The sequence below is a fragment of the Uloborus diversus genome, chromosome 4, assembly GCF_026930045.1.
Source record: "Uloborus diversus isolate 005 chromosome 4, Udiv.v.3.1, whole genome shotgun sequence".
Classification (NCBI taxonomy): domain Eukaryota; kingdom Metazoa; phylum Arthropoda; class Arachnida; order Araneae; family Uloboridae; genus Uloborus; species Uloborus diversus.
Genome location: NC_072734.1, coordinates 121,602,516 through 121,623,747, shown reverse-complemented (window position 1 = coordinate 121,623,747; position 21,232 = coordinate 121,602,516). Strand labels below are relative to the sequence as shown.

The 21,232-nt window shown below is 31.2% G+C and overlaps 1 protein-coding gene across 1 annotated transcript in view; it reads left to right on the top strand.

The window, feature by feature from the left end:
- The first annotated feature begins 454 nt into the window (after positions 1-454).
- The window catches only part of LOC129220807 (zinc finger protein 513-like), a 35,591-nt gene continuing 14,813 nt past the window's right edge, over positions 455-21,232 (top strand). Inside the window, exon 1 of the mRNA XM_054855238.1 lies at positions 455-655. Coding sequence (XP_054711213.1) covers positions 455-655 — 201 coding nt within the window. The remainder of the gene's footprint in view (positions 656-21,232) is intronic.

The following is a 21,232-nucleotide window of genomic DNA, read 5'->3' as shown; positions in this document are numbered from 1 at the left end:
CCTAAAATTTCAGTCACTCAAGGTTATTAAAAGTACCCCGAAAAAGTCGTTTGCATCTCTTTTCTTAGAAGTCCTTCCACTTTCCTTTTTTGCAATCAGAGGGGAAAGTATTCATTTCAAGGAACGGAATTTCCATGTGTCACTCAATTTTTTTTTTCTGTAAAAAAAAAAAAAAAACTTTTTAGCTTCATTTAAAATAAAATAATTCTATAAGCAAGGTACAACTGCATTTATTTAAATCATTTGCTGTTTATATGCACCCCCTTACATCAAAAGAAACAAAAACATGCAATTGCATATACAATACACATAGTGCATTTGGTATATAATCTGGGCTCAAGTGATTATTAGGAACATGTTTAAAAAGGATTTTTAATTCATAAAGCTATACCCAGTATCTCTCTTATTGTAAAGTAATTATAACAATTCTGTTTTTGTAGTTGAGAAAGCCATGATGGAAAGTGCTTTGAGGTTTTTAACATCCAAGGACTTGAATGTTGCTAATCTTCATTCCTGTCCACACTGCAGCTATTCCACTCGTCGAGCCAGTAATATGACAAGACACGTGCGTATTCATACTGGTGAACGTCCTTATAATTGTCTCTTCTGTGAGTATAAATGTAAAAGGAAAGATGACTTGAAGAAGCACAATTTAGTGCATTTAAAAGATTAGTTGTTGTGACTTGAAAAGTTTTCAATGACAAAGATAGTTAGAACTCATCCTGACATATTGAGTAAATATACTACTTGATGTGGTACACTACTTGAATAACATTTTGAAATTTAAAATTAGGAATTAAGAATGTACATGTGCATTCTTAAACATAGAAAATATGTATGATATATCTCTGTTAAAATGCTAGAATTGCTTTTTACAAATTGTTTCTATTTCTTTTCTTTAAAAAAAGCTGATATGTTGACAGGGGTGAAAGTTTTCAGTCTTATGACAGAGTTATTTTTTTAACCATTCAAAGCGTAGTGAGACAGATAAAGATAAAAATTGAAAAGTACTACAGTGCCCGCCAACTTATTAAAGTTGTGTTTCTTCTGAGGACATTTGATTTTATTAAGGGATTGATTTTATAAAGTGGCATACTTTCTTTTAAAAATTTTAAAGTTTAAAAATTAAAAAAAAATTACTATGTTTACATTATTTTACCAGTTTCAAAACACAATTGATATTTTAACATAACATGAGGTTATTTTTTTTATTTACACAACGGTCTTAAAATATTGGTGCACTCATATTTGATGGGCAGAATTTGAAAGTCAAGATTCGACACCGCTAAAAATGTTTGTAACATTCTTCATAAATCCTCTTTGCTCTAAAGTATTTCTGACATTTATTGAAAGATAGGGGACAAATTAGGCACTGCGGTATCCTCATTTTCTGAGAGTGATCCCTCCACTTCTTGGTGCAACATACCTTTGAAATTTATTCTGTCTTATCAATTTTTAACTTATGCTCTCCAAAAGTTTGATTTTATAAAATGGCGGTAAAATCATTTTATTAAAGGATGATTTTAGCATATTTTGATATTATAATGATTCTGTTCATCCCCCCATAATATTAGATTTTAAAAAGTGGCTGGTTTTATGATCCAGTGATTTTACAAGTGGGGGTTACTGTAAGTAATCAGTAAATGAACTAAATTTGGTTAGTTAGGACAATTGTATATATTTTTTAACTTTGTATTTTGAAGTCATATTTAGGAGAAACTGCTACTCATTACCAAATTTTAAAAAATAAATTATTTTTAAATTAAGTGAAATTATTTTATTCATTTATTTAGTTAAACTATAAAGTGCTATATTCTGTTCTTTTACTTTATAAAATACTAAAATTGGGACTCAGCTCTTTTCTATTAAAAAAAAAATTCCATCTTGAGTATTTTTGCAGCTTTCACCCCTGTAGGTTGACTTGGATATAACAAGATTAATGAAGTTTAATTGCGCCTATGATGTCAAAATCTCTATTTGTATTTTAGTGAAAGAATATTTTTAAAATTTTAATAAAGTAATTAACTACTTGAAAAGCAAGTAGAATACATTTTTGTCACTTATAATAATTCGTCTATAAGTATTATCTCTTAGTAAATGTTCTTAATTGAAGTTTTAACACAAAGCTTTTATCACATATTTGCATTTTGGTTCAATGTAATGTTTTTTACCAAATAAATTTTTGCTTTTTTGCTTGGAAGTGTGTATATTGTTTTGAAGTACTCGAGGTTTTTTATTTCATCTATGTCTGTAAAATTGAAATTATTTGTCGAATTTTGCATGATTGAAATAACTTTTCCAGTTTATATTTTTTGAATTGATACAAAAGTTTTAAATATATCCATTCTGTTCCTCATGGATTACCCAGGTAAATATATTTCTTACATTTACTTTTTTAATGTTCATTCATGAAGTAAAAAATATTTAACTTCTAAAATCTTGTCTGTTTAATATACTTTTTTTAAAAAAATACGAATTACTCAAGGCAATTAAGTACTACTTTGAACCACACTGTAGTGCTCTCATTCAATGAATTTCAACTTCAAAAATTGAAATTTTCTGCTTTTAAGACAGTGACACTGGGTTTTAAAAATCACTGGGGCTGCTTAAACTCCAAGTCCAATTTAAGGAGTCAGGAAAAGGAAAACATTTGTTATGTATTAATTTGATGAAAGATAGGGATGGCACAGAATGCCGAATATTCTACCAGATAATTAGATAACATTTTAAAACTTAATATTTGTATTTTCATTTTATTCGTATATCAAAACACTAGAAGTTAAAATGCTGCATAATTTATGATGCAAATGTTTATTCTGTACATACATTATTAATCACCTTTTCGATTACTTGTGAAAGGGTACATTTTATCAGCTGTATTTAACATATTTTATAAAATTTTGCACATTTTTATGAAGTATATTAAATACATTTTGTAAAAATATTCTTAAGAATGTATTGTATGTAAAAAAAAAATGAACTTGATTGGCCATATGTCTATGAATACTTAATATTTATAGGTATTTTTTGGATACTGTTTCATATTTAAATGAGTAAGTTAATATAAGGTATCATAAGATTTGTAAAAAAATGAAAAGCAGTAGAATTATTTCAAACCACAGTTCACTCTCATTAAAAACTGACAGGGGAATTCTCATTTAACCAAATGAGATCCCAAATTTTACTGAGTTATAGAATGAACATGCACAAATGCCTAAATCTAATCAGAAAAGAGGTTAGACCCATTAAAAAATAATTATAATTTCAATATTATGGCACTGTCTCCAATTTAAGATCTATTGAAGTCTATTCAAACATTTTTACTGTACTGTTTCAATTCTTTATATTTTCCCATTCAATATGAGAAATTGATCTTTTCAAAAACTTATTCAGAACTAGGTTAAAAAGCATTTAACCTGAAAGGACTTAGTTTAAATTGTTTTAACTTAATTTTTTTTTTTTTTTAATTTCTTCTTGTTAATGTGTGTTTAATTTTTTCCCCCTAAAAACTTGTGCTCAATTTCAAATAATCAAACAAATGTAATGGCAAAAGCTTTCATGTTCTACAAACAATTCTTCAATTATAGTATTTATTTTTGTAAGTTTTGTTTTTTATTTGAATCGTTTATTTCAGAAACCACCTAAGTGCGCTTTTTTTCAACTTTCAGAAAACTAAAAAAAACTGTTTTGCAGCCTTAGTACAGGTCTAGTCTCCTTCAAATAAATTTTTATGAAATCAAAAACTTACTATTGGGATTATCTATTTATTTAAAAAAATATTTAAGTTTTGAGTTATAAATTTTTTAAAAAAATTGCACTTAGGTGGTTTCTGCAATAAATGAGAGTATCAAAAAGGATTTTTTCAAAATTATTATTGAAATTAAGTCAAACCATTAATTTTTATGTGTTTTGCTAGCAAAGGTGAGTAACAGGCACACTTAAGTATAAAAAAAGAGTGTTTACTATGCCTAAATCGAAAAATACAAGTTGACTACAAGCTACAGTATGTCTATATACAAAGGATCTGACCTTATTCACTTATTCTGATTCTGGCAACTCCTTGTCAGTTGTTGGCTATTGGATGATAGTGTCATAGAAGGATTCATATCCAACAGTGTATTTCATCAACTTTTTTTACATTGTCTATCTTTTTTTTTTTGTTGATTGTTACCTAAAACCAAAAATCTTGCTGTGCAAAACCCGATAAATTTTAAAATTTGTTTTTACATCATTCAACGTTGCTTTGCTGAGAACTTCTTTTTCTTTGTACGAGACATATTGCAGTCCTTTGAGCCTAGCATTCGAAATAATGTTCCATTTGTATTTTTTGTGCACAACTCCACACCTAGGCTTAGGATTAGGATCATCATCTGAACTATCCGACATAGCTTAATTGCTACATAACGTAATAATAAACAACAAAGTAACACCTAATTTTCATCAAAAGCTTGCAAAAACTAACCACTCAGTGTTAGGTAACCTTTGAATCAAACAAAACAGCGAGTCACAAAACAGGTGAGGCCAACCGTCATGAGAGCAGAAAGAGCCTAAGCGATGGAGCTTGGGTTCTTTCTGAAAGAAACAGATTATTTTCAAGCCTGCCAAAAAGCATTGCTGATATGGAATATAGGTTATTTCTGCACTAAAAAATGTAATTACCTTTAAATTGTACAGTACCACCAAAAACACATTTTTTGATATTTTGTCCCTTAGGTATTTTCTGAAATAAACGATTCAAGTGCTTTTTATGATTTTCAAGAAATCCTAATAATTTATTTCTCAAGTTTATGGATGTCTAAATGATTTTCTATCATGCATAGATGTTATTTAAACTTTAATCATATATTCTTGTCCAAAATTGTTTGCAATTATGAAAAAAAAAAAAAAAAAATCTGCAATTTTGTTCCATATCATCAAAAAATGTTTTTAATTAGTTTAAAAATTGAATACTGTTTTCTTTTGATATTAGTTCGAAGACACAAAGAAGCTAGTTATGGTGATTGTTTGATCCATATTTGTCCATATTGTGGCTACAAATCTCTTAAGTCTACCGATGTCAAAAGACATTTGCTTGTCCATACTGGTGAACGGCCTTATAGCTGTGGAACATGCAGTTACAGATGCAATCGAAAGGATAATCTTCAAAAGCATGAACTAATACATAAAGTGAAATTCCTGTAATAGTTGTTTTGACATTTTCTTTAGATTTTTTGTGTTTCTCTAAATAGGTTTTATGTTTGGAATTAAGATACACAGTGAGATTTCCGTTTCAACGAACTATTTTCAGTCCCTATATAACTGCCATTACGTTATTGGAATTCCATTACAACGAACAAAATTTGTGGTCCTTTGAAGCTGTCCCCTCTTGTTGTAACGAGATTTCACTGTACCTGCTACAATTGAAATTTAAAACCTTTTTGATTAATGCATATAAAGATTATATTTGGTTGGCAGCATCAGTTTTATTGGATAAAACTCAGTGTTGCTGCCTTAATAACACAGAGTTAGCATAAAAGAATATCCTGGTTTTAAAAATTTATATTTCATAAACTATTAGCTACACTTACCACTATAAATGATATAAAGAAACTGTCCAAGTTTTTAAAAGTAACTACACAACAGTCTTTCCATGTGTATTAACTACTGTATTAGGATTGGCAACTATGTTAAAACCAAGCCCTCTGAGCGCAGTGTCTCTCTCCCCCCCCCTCCCCCACTTCACTGCACCACTTAGGGGAGACCGGGGCAAGATGACTATGCTAACAATTTTCGTGGTTTATTAATTTATTTTTAAGGATAGAAAAATTAATTTTACATGAGCTGTTAGAGTAGTCCTTTGTAGTATTAAATATATTGCCATTTAATTTTTCAAATAAAAATAACGGAGGATATTTTTATTTTTTTATAGCCCTAACAAATCGTCATCTTGCCACAGTACTGGGGCAAGATGGCTTTGACCTAGGGGCAAGATGACAACATTGAAAAAGGTTGAACATATTTTATGTTTTGAATATGTTGCCTAGTTGTACAAATGATAACTGTGTTTTAACATCTTACTAAGTATCAAATTAAGCGTAATGTGTTGTAGCGTAATGTTCAAGTGTTAAGTTCTGCAGCTAAAAATAGGCACAAATAAAAATACCATTTTCGTGATTGGAACATTCCTCATGCCACCACTCTTGGCTTTTACAGCTCTGGATCCATTCTTCTGTTGGAGGGTCTCAAAATTCCACTTTCCAAGCAAGGCATCTTAGAACACTATTCTTTGAATTTGTTGCAACTGCATTGCTTGGCATGAATACGGGCCCGCACTAATAGACTTGTGCCTACAGGAATTTGGTCTGAGTTTTTTTTTTTGCTCCCTTTTTAGCTTCACGAGCTTATTTTCCCTATTTTTTTTAAATAATTCTTTTTTTCCCGCTTTGCTCCTTGTTCTGACATTTCTTTGACGGGTGTGCTTGTAAGAATGTTTGAGCTTCAGTTTTTGTTTTCTCGCATTGTGTTGCTTTAGGCAATACATTGAAATCAAAAACACTAACATGCTTCTTTGGTGTATCGGAATCAGCATTTGCCATAACTTTTGCTTCGTCTGGAGAGTTTATATGTTGGTTTTCTACTCCCAAGGTCTGAGGATTAGCACTATTATTCAGTTTCAGAGCCAACAACATCATAGTCCGCTAAAAAACAAGAAAATTAAGAGACTCGATACCTCATTCTTTAAACCCTTTATCGGCATTTCCAACTATAGCTGCTTTGAAGTAAGCGGTGCTCAAAAGCTCACCAATATTTCTTTTCTGTGATAGTTTGTCCTTGATGAATGACCATAAAATTGTCACATGCTTGGCTGTAGTAGGTTTTTAATGGGCAGAAAAATGACGTATCAGGAGCTAGAGACGATGGGATGTGTGAAATGGCAACCCAACCATGATAATGTTTTTTCACTGCAATATAAGATAGCCTGCAAAGCTTTGTGAGATTTACGATTGTCAATAATCGGCAGAGCTTTGCTTGGTTTAATTCATTCAATTAGTCATTTGGTCAACTAGTTTATAAATAGCCCTTGGTCACCCACTTTCGAACGATACCTACCTTGATTCAATGCGTCTTTTAGCTCCAGAGGAGAAGCGCAAGGTCGCGTGGGCAAACAGACAGCGTTTACAGGAATTTAATAAAGTGGACAACATAGTTAGTTTAATAAATTCCGAAACACGGGCAATAGGCAAGCTCGTCATCTTGCCCCGCGTTGCTGCCCGTCATCTTGCCCCATACTGCCTGTTTGAACTGATTCTTCTCCATTGCCATAACAGAAGGCGATTAATTGACATATATTAATGGTAATAGGTAATATTTAAACTAAGTTACTCATAAATACTCAAGAGACACGATATATCATATATGTATATGCAGCAGAGCTTATTTACACATGCATAAAAGTTATATCGTGGCAACGGTAAACAATCAGAGCTTCAGAACTAACACAAATATGGCAATTTTAGTGTCTCTATACTATTTCTGAACGAACAGCGGATACGAGAGCCAGTAGCATGCAGTTGATGCAGTTACCTAGTTTAAAACGGAAAAATTAAGGCATTCGTCATCTTGCCCGGCTCGTCATCTTGCCCCGGTCTCCCCTACATTCCGCAAAGCTGAATTGACCGTGTAGGCGATGATCAGTTACCTTTATGCATTGGCCAGCCAGATCCTCAAACTTAACCCCATGTGATTTTGTTTTATGAAGTTTCGTCAAAGTTTGTTTATACACCATCATTGCCTGCAACATTGCAAGAACTGAAAGATCGCATATGTGTAGCATTACGAAAAATTGCCCGTGAAACACTCTAAAATCTGTGTTATAGATGTGTATCACGTTACAAAAGGCACACACATCAAACTTTAGTGCGTGAAAAGCTTGGATAATTTATTTTAATGTATCTTTCATAGTGCTAAGTGTAATAGTTTATGAAATATAAAATTTTAAAACTGGGATGTTCTTTTATGCTAACTTTGTATAATTGCAAGTGCTTCTTTTAAAAGTTGAATAAATTGAATTGTTTCCATCTTGTGTTTTATGTATAAGTGGCATAACTTGTTAAATTTTCAGAACCGTGTCCAAATTAGCAGTGATATTTTGCCAAAATTCGTTGTAATCTTTTCAACCATTAATCACATGGCAAATGTGGAAGAACATCATTTAATATGTCTAAGGCAATTACAGCCACCATGAGAATAAAGTACCACAACAATAACAGGGTGGCGACAGATCAGGGAAAAGTCAGGGAACTTTATTAATCAGGGAAATATCAGGGAATTTTGAAAAAATAACAAAAATTCAGGGAAAATTTATTAAATGAAGAGAATTTTTTTTTTTTTTTGCTTTGCAAAATTAAGTACCCTAATTTCCTATGCATCTTCCGCCAATTATCTGTTGAGAAAAAAGTAAAATTAATGAGATGCGATTATACACTGCTGCATATTTGTGCATCTTTTTTTCTCAACGTCTAAGTATTGAATCTTAACTTATTAAAAATTGGATGAACTTCCTATAATTGCTTCTGTGTCTGTAAAGTTGTTTATTTTACTTAGCTCGAATTTACCTTTCACGAGTTCCATGCTATGTAAAATCAACAACCCTACAGGCAAAATGGAAGCCGTCAATAATGCCTTAGCGCCCTTGCCTTTACTCATTGTCTTGAAGTAATTAGCGTACTGCAATCATGATTTCAAGAAAAAATCTTTGTTTTTAAAATTTATACAGATAAAAGCTGTAAAATTATTACTTCTTCGTATTTTTAATTTAATTGCTAAAAATGAATGTTGAATGAAAATCAACTTTGTTTTTTGCCGTCGTATTATTCGCTGTCGCCTCAAATTACACGAAGGGTTTTATATATATATATATATATATTGGAATTAATTGATTGTTTTTTTGCATTTCAGTGCTGTTTGTTACAAAAGTAATCTAAGATTTTTTTTCCCGACAAATAAGGAAATCATTTGAAATTGAGTTACTTTGTGTACATAAGTAAATTTTTCTTGTTATTCTTGCAGCAATAATTATCCTGTTTGAAAATTTAGTTCGAAATTATTTCTATATAAACTTTCTAGTTTTATCATCCTTATATATTATTTCTGTAGCCTGTTTTTGGTTTCTACGCCAGATTTTCCTCAATTCTTAATCGATTTCTTTGATTTACGCCTTATTTTAAAGCTTATGGTGCTGGCTACTGACGAAAAATAGACCCACGGTCTAAAAATTGTTTTTTTCAGCCGAAAAACCTGTTTTAAAGAACCAGAATGAGGTTTTCGGTCAAACTTATAACTTTAATTTGCGCCGTGACCGACAGAGCTGAGTAGCTTGATCGGCAGAGCGTTCTCTTCGTAACCAGGAGATTACGTGTTCGGGCCCACGTCCGGACAATCTGCAACAAAAAATTAGAGAAATATCGCGCATTACATGAACACTGAATTTAATGAATAACTACTATGAGGGAATAGAATAAATGAGAAGGAAATGCTCCTTGCTGATATGAAAACATTCAGTGATTTTGTGCTAAACTACTTCGAAACTGCACGTGTTTTTTTTTTTTTTGAAGCTTTGGCTCTGGAAAGAAAATTAAAGCATAATGTAAGCGAAAATATAAGTAACAGGTTTAAGATTTCAGACTGCAATAGAATTGTTTTTTGTTCAGAAAAAAAATAATAAATCGTATATTGAAATATATATTCTTCTAATGAGTTTTTGGCTCTTTGTACAAATAAATGAAATACTACCTCAATTTGAAGGGTAAAATATATATTTTTTCTTCTTTTTGCTAAAAAACAAATAGCTTATCACATTTTTACTACATTCGAAAAGCTACGCTTAAAAAAGAGCATAGTTCAATTTATTTTGTATTTTAACCGTGCTGTTAAATGATGAACACGTGCTGCCATCTAAGTTATAACGGTTTAAGCAGTCTGCGATAACAAATTGTAAAAATTTTCAAAAATAAAAACATTTTTCATCAATATCTTATCTTATATATTAATCCCCTCTCATTTTAAAACTTATCAGGCTGGCCAATGACGAAAAAAAGACTTACGGTCGAAAATTCAAGTTTTCGAAATCGCCTCTTGCTGTTTCAAAACCTTGATGCTGCCTGTAGTTCTTATGCATTTTTTAAAGCAAAGTTCTAATGCAGTTTTCCATTTTTTACGTCGCTTTCGGCAAAAAAAATAAAAATAAAAAATAGCCTGTGTGTGTGTTCATATTTTAATAAAGCTTAACAGCACTGGACTTAGTTGTTCGGTTTAATTGATAAGTTTTTTTTCGGTAGGGCTTTCGGCTATAAACTATCTGAACTTCGGGCAAGCTTGGGCTGTCCGACATAATATCAAATTTATATTAGTATTACGCATTACATGTGCTCATAACATACACACCTAATAAAATAAATGCAGTGGGAATGCTACTTGGTGTTTCGACTCCTTTATGCAGGCTACAGTTATCATTTGGATAAGTTGATTGTTAGTCGAACTGTGTTCTTTGACTACATCCAGACCACTCAACATAATGTAGGCATAAAAAAGTATTAGATTTACCTAAAGAAATCCTTTTTGTGCAGAAAAACATTTTTATTGTATGCTAAAATGTAGATGTTTCTAATAGCAGTGTTCGACCTTTTGTACAAATGAAAAAATACTACGCCTGATTAAAACTAAGAGTTTCACTCAGTAAACCTTTAATTTTTTATTCGCGCGAATACGATATAAAGCATTAAAAGTATTATCAACTTCATTAGCAAGAAATTATTTTCTACTCCTCTGCTTTCTGCTGAAAAAAAAAAATACATTTTGTCTACGTTCGAAAAATTACACTTAAGAACGGACTCAGTTCAACTGGTTTTGGTTTTGAATTTTAAGTGATCGATTAAAAGAGAAACATGTGAGGGCGTTTAAGCCGTAACGGTTAAAGCAACCTTCTATGTGAAATAGTTCAATATTCAAAGATAAAAACACTTATTTTCAATCAAATTTATTACTTCTCTAGAATGTTTGTTTCAATCGCTACGTGAGATCTTCGTCATTCTTTAAAAAAATTCCATGCTTTGCGAATAATTTTAAATCGTATCATGCTGGTTAATGACAAAACACAGATGCATGATCTTATTATTATTTATTTTTTTTTTGGCAAAAAGCTTTTTTGCTGTTTTTTACTACGCATTCCTTCAATGAATAGCTTTCGAAAAGGAAGGCGCAATTGCTAGGTTTGTTGGGGTGTCGGGCTGTTAGTCAGAATGGCGCCAATTCGAATACGTGCCAATAAATATCTCTTTAATGTTTCTTTTTTCCCCGTCAGATGCTGACATGTGCAGGACTGTATTTGCCACAACCTGTTTTTTCACATGCACAATTATTGCTTTTTCACGAGTCACCACTCAGCCACACTTTTAATGACATTTATGTTTGCATTGAAAATATGTGCGATTAAAAGGGGAGCTATGATTAAATTATCACAACGTTGTATTTAACGAGGTTTTGTTACTGATGTCTTCAAATTACATGCCTTCTCTTGTGCGCTTACTTTTTTCCGTTCTTCTTCATAATGTTCTTTGAAATTTTTTAAGAGCAAAATGCCTGATGAAACGATTCGAAGCACAGTGCGGAGTTCCGCACGGGTCGACTAGTGATTAGATATTTCTTTAAGAATGTCTGTAATAATTTCTTAGAATTCTTATGTTGACTGGTTACTAGAAGTAAAGTATTTGTTTTAAATTTCCAAAAAATTTCCCTGTAAATAATTTACTATACTAAAAAAAGGAGCATATTTTCAAAATATATTCTTAACAGTTTAAAACGTTTTAAACACTGCATTTTATTTAATATGCAGTGGTTTTCACGTAGGGCAAAGCAAGGAAACCATTATTATTGATAACGTAAATCAGGGAAATTTGGTGAACTTAATCAGGGAAAAGTTAGGGAACTTTTTTTGGCAGTTTCTGTCGCCACCCTAAATAATGAACAATTTTATGGTACAACTATTACCCTATCATTTTCTCATAACTTATTTCTGTATCCTTACCATGTATTATGGGAGAATTGAGTAAAATGTAACTTTTTTGAAGGGTCTAAAAATATACTTCAAATTGATGTGGTATACTTAACAATAGTTTGTCTCTTTGAATAAAAAAGTATTTTTATGACTATTATTAGTAAATTCTTCATTTGTGTATTTTTTTATAATTTAAATTATAAGCAAGTTAAAACGTATAAAACAACATTAAGAAAAATATAAACTTAAAAAAAAAAGTGCTTATATTTCAGGGTTTTATAAGGAATGCTTGGGGAAAAAATAGTTTATTTATGTAAATATATTTGACAAAAGTGACTTAACATCCAAAAGCTTATGTCATTTTGCATTGAAAAGGGGCTCCTCAACCCTAAAACTTTCCAAATTTGCTTTCTTAACTGTGTTACATATATACATATATTTACTTTTAGCTCATAAATATTTCTTTCTTTCTCATGAACTAATTATGTATAATTCAACAGCTCCAAAAGAAAAAAACCTATGTTTCTCAAATTTCGGTAAAAACACTTTTTATTGCTAAAGTCATCATGCAGTACCATGATATTTGACATTATCTGCTTACTTACACATAATTATTTAATTTCAGCTATTAGCAGAGGTATAAACAGGTCTTGCTCCATTGCAGTATTTGAAATCAAGTAAATGATTGATTTGAAAAAAAAATAATAATAATTTTTGTCTGGAAAAAGGTTACCATGAAATGCTGCTATCTTACTTTGAATTAACAGTGATCGTTTTTTGTATGGTGTGTATAATAAAAATCTTTAAAATTTCTTTTATATTTGTGCACTTACCAGTGTTTCTCATGCTAAAAGTTAGAGCAGAAAAAACCTCAGAAATATTCTTTCATGCAGTTTCTGCAATAGCATGATGAGTGATTTAATATTTTATAATAACAATGAAGTGAGATAAATTTTTGAAGGAATTGAATATTGTGTAATTTTGTAGTTTGAAATAATGTGGTTTGATGCACTTAAGTGGCTTTTGACTCTAGTTCCAGGGCCCATAGCGATGGCTTGATATATGTATGTGTGTATGCATGTGTTGTGTATAGTAAATTCATTTCAAAATTTAAAACAAAAAAACTGTGATTGAAATTCACTCTTGATCTACACAGAAACATAAAACCTACAGAATTCAAGTTGAACAGGAAAAACTCAATTAAAATGTTGAGCAAACAAGGCATAAATAATGATGAACTTGCTGGTTTTTATTAAGGAGAAACTGCTTATTCATCAGCCACTCGACTATGCCATTACACTATGCCTCAAGAATAACACAATGTACAATTTTTTTCAAACTAAATTTTTTTGAAAATTTTATCTAAACTGCTACCTGTTCATATGATTAATACTCGATGGAATGAAAATTTCCCACTTAATGGTAACTAATGTGACCTGCATTTTTTTAGGGGGGGAGAAGTTGTTTTAAATAAGCTTTTACTAGCTCATTTTCCATTAAATCTAAACTGAATATTATTAAAATTTCAATGCTTGGTTTAGTGATTTTCTGTCACGATTGATCTTATTTTACTCGACCCTTATGCCATGATAGCGAGATAATGACTAATTTTCGGAAGAACTAGAGGTGGATTTGGTTTCTCAATCGATATAATCTTTAAACAATTACATATTTTTTCACAGAAAAGAGAGAGGAAATAAAAATTGTTTATAAAACTTATTTGAAATCAGAGCATCCTTTGGATGTTAATTACTGTCTTGCTTTATTATTCAGATGTGTACTTAACATACGAGGGCTGTTTTTTTATCAACTTCCGATGTGGTATAAAAATAAAACTAGTGAGAGTAATTAAATAAATTTATTATCAAAAGTTAGGTACATTATTAGTTACTTTTCAACATAATCGCCATTTAAATTGAGGCATTTTTCATACCTGGGCACAAGCTTCTTAATACCTTCTTCATAGAAGTTTGCCACCATTGATTTGAGATGGGTTTTCATGGCGTTTTTTGTAGCCTAACTTGTCACCTCACTTGTAACCTTACGATAGTGTATAGGGCTGACCTTGAAATCTCAGGAAACTGATCGGATAGGTCGGTAATCGTAAACCTCCGATTGCTTCTTACAATTTGATCAACGAGGTCTTCGTTTGCGACCGACTTTCGTCCTTGGCCCCCTTCATCATGAATATCCCCTCGTCCATCTTTAAATTTCCTACACCAATCCTGCACTGTCACTCATAAAGCTTTCACCGTATACTTGTTTCATTCTACGATGCATTTCTGTTGCGGATAACCCTTCAGCTTACAAGAAGTGAATGACACTTAGCAACTCGCACTTGGCGGCAGATTCTATCATGGTAGCCATGTTTATGTGTCACTAGATAAACTGGTAATGGTGTCGGACGCCCGAAAACGAGTGAGGTTGTAGTGGGAGAGGTGCGCATTCAACTGCCGCGCATTGCTGGCCGATGCCGCTCGCTCTGCCGTCTAGTGGAAGTTGAAAAAAAAACAGCCCTCGTACTACCATGCTTCTTTGGGCCTAACTCTTGCTTTATTTCCCCCACAGTTCCAAGGTATGAAGATGGGAACTCTTCAAGTGCTAAACAAAAATGTTATATTTACTCATGCATGCTTTGTTCGTACTCCTCAGCGAATTCTTGCCATTTAAAAAGACACTTGCGAATCCACACTGGTGAACGTCCTTTTGCCTGTTCCTTTTGTTCATTCCAGTGTAATTTGAAGGAAAATCTCAAACGGCATGAACGAACTCATTACAAATAGTTTCTTCTGCTCATGGTTTAAATGCAGCATGTCAGTTCAAAGAGAACAAATAATTTTAAAAAAGAGGCCTAAATTTTCCGTTTTCCTTAAAAAACTTTTTTATTTTCGAACTATGCTCATGCTAACTATTTTATGTGAGTCACAACATGAAAATTTAAGGTGGATTAAATCAAAAATTATTTTGTCTGAATCATTTTCAGAGCCAATTGAATCTGCAATTGTTTACGAAAAGGAAAAATGTACTTTAAGGTTTTATCTTCATGTAAATAAGGTTTTATCACTGATTTTTAAAATTTTTTTGACTGCCTTTGCCATGCTATGACTGCCGGCTACCGTTCATGCTTGGGGTTGGCTATATTTTGCTTGAGTATTACATATCTAAACATTCTTATGAAGTACAAAAATTATAAGTATGTTAACAAAACCTGAGTAAAAATAAATTATTCTACAGAGAAAAAATATCCTGATTATACATTCCTATAAATTTTATAATTGTGCAGCAAACAATATGTTGAGATTGCACTTTTTAAGAATATTTTTTATCCTCCCCCTCTCTCTCCATTGTCCAAGTGTCACATTTCACCTTACCTCCTCATCCTTCACATGTCATGCTGTTTTCATAAACATTCTTACAAAAAAAAAAGTTATGTCACACCTGTTATTACCCCCTCTCTTCCCCTTGTCATAAACAATCACAATTTCACGCACTCCTTCCGCCCTCAAAGCGTGACATCATTTGTGGACAGCCCCTAAAGAGTAATGTCCAAGCAATGATGATAAAAAAAATGTTTTGCCCTTCACCTTCTAACAAATATTTAATAAATTGTGCAATCTCACCTCTCAAGAAATTTTTGAAGAACATTTCACTAAAACGAAATTGTTGGACATGCATGTGACTGCAATACAATGCAAAAATATAAGACTTACATATTCTGCCGTGCTAAGCACAGATGTGGTATCTGCACATTTTATCAAAATTGAGTTATTGTCACCAGGTGGTCGTTAGTAATTTAATTTACCTAAATGTCAAGTTTTTTGGGGATTTGTGAACGCGAAATATTAAAAAAAGCTTTAAGAAAAAAGTCGTAACTGCACAGTTTATGGAGTTTGCTAAGGCAATTTCAACGTAAGTAACCAATACTAAGCCTTTAAAGTGGTATCTGTGCAGTTACCACTTTTTTTCTTAGTATTTTTTTATAGATACGGCTTTTATACCTTTGTAAAGCAGCATATTTAATAATGTAGCAGTTTATTGTTACAGAGAAATTAAAATTAGTTTACCGTTGAATAGTTGATACAGGTTGATAATTAAAACTAATACAACTTTGCATAATTGTTAAAGTAAATATTCAGCTTTTTCTATTCAAATGTTTATTAAAAATGAAATGCATGTAAAATATTCATATCTAATTCTTTCATGCAAAAAAAAAAAAAAAAAAATGCATTTCATTCTATGGCCAGTAATATTTTTATTTAAGTATCGTCTGCTGTCAAAATTATCTTCATGCTCGGTAAAAATGAATCTAGAAAATTAAACACATTCTTTGAATATAAAAAACAGAAAATTGTTATGGATTACAGCTTTAACTGTCCGGAGTTTTGAAAATGTTATCTTTCAGAAGGTAGATTCTATTAGATTTGTATTAACAAAATAAAGCGAAACAGCTAAGTCCACAGAAAGCAGAGGTTTTCAGTATTTTTTAATGATACTTTGAGCATGTTTTACTAAGCTATTTTTGTCGTATCTGTGCAGATACCTCTAAAAATGCCTAGTAATTGTCACTTACGGTGAAAATAGCTTAGTATATGAAAAGGTTTTGAAAAGAAAATTTGTTGTAACTACATTTATTAATTTTAAATTAAGATTTATACAAAAATACTCTCTTACGGTTTTTAGATAAGTTATTTACGAAAAGACTACTGCAAGTTGAGCATTTAATTAAGTCATAAATCAAAGAAATGAGTTGTAAAACTTTAATCGTCGATTTCTCATTTTGAGCTCTATTGCTGATACCACATCTGTGCTTAGCACGGCAGTATTCTAGCAGCATCCCTCGTGATTTAATCGCCAAGCAACCAAGGTATGGCCAGACGCATCGTTTAGAGGGCTCTGGAGAGGGTAAATGCCTCAATGGACTAAGGGAAAATATATTTGCTTATAAGTGGGCGTGGCTTTGGTTGTTTTTCAGTATAATTTGCATTGAATATACTTCCTTTAATTCTCTCCCCCCATGGAAAGATTCAAGCCAGGATATGTCTCTAAGTTGCTAATGTATTTCCACAATAGAGTCAGTAGACAAGTAACAACAAAGGCAAGTTAATACATTTTATCTAGAAACTAGAAAAGCAGGACTCCTTCCAATAGTGTGTTTTTTTCACATGTGCGTCCCATGTTCAATTTCTACTTTTTGCACTGTTATGCACTTTTTGCACATTATTTGTTCCTCATTATATTGGGGATGCTGTAATTGAAAGGGACCAAAATCCGATAAATAAAGCAAGAAATCACATAAAATTAAAAACTATTATTTTTAAACTAATAGCCCCAATCCTCCTATTTTAATATAATAGCTCCAAATCTTAGATCTTTCTCTAAAAAAACAGATTTTTTTAGGAATGAATCATTCAATAACTTTTATATAGCTATACATTAAGAAGAAATGTTTATTGTGTGTGTAGTAGTGCATTACTGACGCACTGAGCTATAAAAAATAACACGGATGCAATACAAAAGCAGAAATGTAAAATGAGTGGAATATCATCAAAAATAATATAAAACTAGGCTGAATCAGAGCAAATTAATTTTTCTCCCCTCTTAATAGACTTGCCTGCAATGCCTCACATGCTTAACACCTAAAAGTTTTTAGTTATAAGCATGGAAAAGTCAGAGAGTGTGTTATTGTTCGAATAGGTATCTGGAGAGTAATCAGTAAATCTTTAATAGATTTGTTTTTATTGTTGATAGTAGCAAACAGCCTTTCACAAGTGTAAACTTCGAAGAAAAATACTCCTTCTATTGTTTTGCGTATGATGAGTTTCATGTTAAATCTGAAATAATAGTAAAATCATTTTATTCTTATTTTATGTAACAGAATGTGAGCTTTAACAATTGTTTAGCACAGGGGCTAGCTGCTGACTGTTGGTTTAAAACAAATATTTTTAGATAACTTGAAGCAAAAAAGTTAAAATGTTATGAATGTCATGTTATTGGTATAGAAAAATAACATGTAATTGTAAAAAGTACACAGGCTGAAATTGCTGTTAATTGTTATAAGCAATCAACTGGGAGATTTGTAAATTGGAATTTCAAAGAAATATAAGTTATACTTTTGATGTGATCATGAAATGTAACCTTTTGCTGGTTGTATTTGTATTTTGTTACTGATGGTATTTGCAGTGAAATCATGAATATATTTTGTTTAAACTGATATTAAATTTATTTTGTAATTTAACGGACTGGTTCCTGCTGCTTTTAATTTAAGTGCTTTTAGTTTGTGCCATTTTTATTTTTTTGGTTATTCATTAGTTTTTTTTTTTGTAAGTATTGTTACTTCAAGTTTTTAATGATATCGTCTTGACTAACTCCTTTATGTTATGGGAGAGCTTTTACTCATAAATAAAAGATAAATGATTTTTTAAGTAAAATTTTGTATTCTACAGTTTTTATTGCATTTTTTAAAAAGATAACCTAGTCTTAAGTCATGTTTCTTTTTATTCTTCAAGAAACTTTGCAAAATTGTATTTAAAGAGTATTGAGCGATACTTTTTTGTCATTAATGTTTTTTAAATGCTTTCAAATTTCTTTAGAATTCCATTAGTTCTTTAGCCTGTCTGTAATTTATTTTGAAGAAAATATTAAAATGTCAAGTGCATTTTAACTCAATTAGTTTTGATGTCTTGAAATAAATTTAGTATGCTCTCTTTTTTACTGTGTGTTGTACTTTCTGATTGTATGTTTTGCTGGTTTTCTTCTTATTTTCAAAAATAAATATATTTTTTAAATTTTGACTTGAAATTGCGTATTATTAGATTTTAATACAAAATTTTAGTAGTATGGATATGTGAGGGGTTTTTTCTTTTTGTATTGTAGTAAAAAAAACTTTATTTTTCCAGCAATATGATTTTTATTAAAAGTTTTCATTTTTCAGATTGTTTGTTATTTTTAGTAATTCTCTGAATAACCTCTTAATCAAAAAATGTTTCTACGGTTCAAAATCTCCTATCCGAACGTCCAAATTTCCAAATTGTTCAAAACTGAAGGTTTTGCTCGCTGTGATTTGCTTCAAACTTGGATATTAGAATTACTGGCTAACCACCATTTTCTTATTGCAGACAAAGGTTTGATGTTTTGACATTAACTGTAGTGTCTAAGATCTTTGTAAGAGTTATATGTCAAATCGCACAAAATACCATGGAGGACATAGAAAGTTTTGTTAATCAAGGGAAAATAACTTAAATGAAACAAACAATTATTGCAGTTATTTTTAAAGTGACTTAAAGTATACAGGGTGTTCCGTTTTAACCTACAAGACCTTTATTTTTGCAACCGTTAGACCTAGTTGTATACTTCCAGTTGCAAAAATGTTCAAAACCAGATGCAGGTTTAAGATATTGAAAGTTTGAAGTAAAAATAAAACTGAGTCAAAAAATACAAAATTTAACTTTTTATACTGGCCCCAGGTCCCCTAACTTATATTTAGGGACATAATTTCCATTAAAAAATAACTCCAACCGAAAAAGATTGAAATTAGTACGACCAATATTCACCGAGATATTAAACGCAGCGTTTTGGGACTTACACCACTTTTCTTTCACTCGCCATCAATAACTCCTTTTGGGGGAAAATATAGTGGTTAAAAAGTGTTTAAAATTACATGTGTGCATAGTGTGATTTTTCAAATTATTCGAGATTTTGTCGTGTGTTTTTGCGTATCAAGGCAGAACATTTGCATTTATTTTTGAATAGCAATGAAAAATATAAATACCTTGTTTTTCTTACTTTGACGACCTGTCATTCTTCTGAAAGAGGGATAAGTTCCAATCTCATCTTCTGTATGGTCCCTTAAAACTTTAAACTGGAATATCTCCTTGAGTTTTGCTCACACAATGTCAAGTTTTTTGTTTTAGTAATAGCTTTCAATGGAGATTATTCCTCTAAATATTAGTTGGGGGACCTAGGACCCGTATAAAAAGGTTAAATTTCGTATTTTTTAACTGAATTTTATTTTTGCTTCAAACTTTCTATATCTTAACTCTGGATCTGATTTTGAATATTTTTGCAATTGGAAGTATACATCTAGGACTAACGGTTGCGAAAAAAAAGGTCTTGCTGGTTAAAACAGAACACCCTGTTGTTGGGAATATGTATACCATCACGCTGTGTGCAACAGTACAACATTTTCATTTGTTTTTCATTTCTAAGGTAGTTTTTTTTTGAAACTAATTGAGAAAATATGCTGAGACAAAAATAAAGCTAATATTTAAGTAAATTTTGCTTCTTGTTAAATAATGAAGTTTAATCCTGCTTTACTGTAGTCACTCTATTCACCTAAAAATACATGTTTTTTTTTTTTTTAACTTCAAATGTTTTTGCTTTCTTTTCCAAGTTCAAATTTTAAAAATTTGACTGTATATATATGTAAAATGTTGCATACTTTCTACATTTGGTATGTACAATTTTTCAACCCTATGTATTTGCTGAGCTTTCATTTTATTAAGTCCTTTTCCATTATGCCATCACCTAAGAATTCAAACATATTCCTCAAGAAAGTTTATTTTATAACTTTAATATTATAACAGTCAAATTAATAATGATTTATTATGCAAAACTTGCAGATTACTGCTATTTATTTATTTATTTATTATAACATTAGTACTCTAAAATGTTTTTTTATAGCATAGCATTAGTAAAATGTTGATACAATTCCATTAAATTTAATTTTAAATGCAGATATTTGAAATTAATCTTGCACCGCAAAACTATGCATGCTCAAGTTATTTAAGTGCAAGCTATCAAATTTATCATACAAAGTTTTTGAATTATATTTCTGTGGACCAAGCATATAATACTATTTAAGCTGACTTGTATTTGCATATTTCCCAAAATTTATTGATCACTTTTATTGCAGGTAAGGACAATGAAAAAAATCCTAATTATAAGTCTCTGCAATCTGTGATGCTCCACTCTTGTCCCTTATGCAATTACTCGACTCCACGCTCAGGCCACTTGAATAGGCATATGCTCACACACAGTGGGGAAAGACCTTATGCTTGCTCCAGTTGCCCATACAGATGCAATCTGAGAGAGAATCTCAAGAAGCACAACCTGATTCACCACAATGTACCCAAGAAGTGCCAAAGGTGTGGCGAAGTGTTTGTGGGAAAAGATGCCCTGCAGATTCACTTCAACTTGACACAT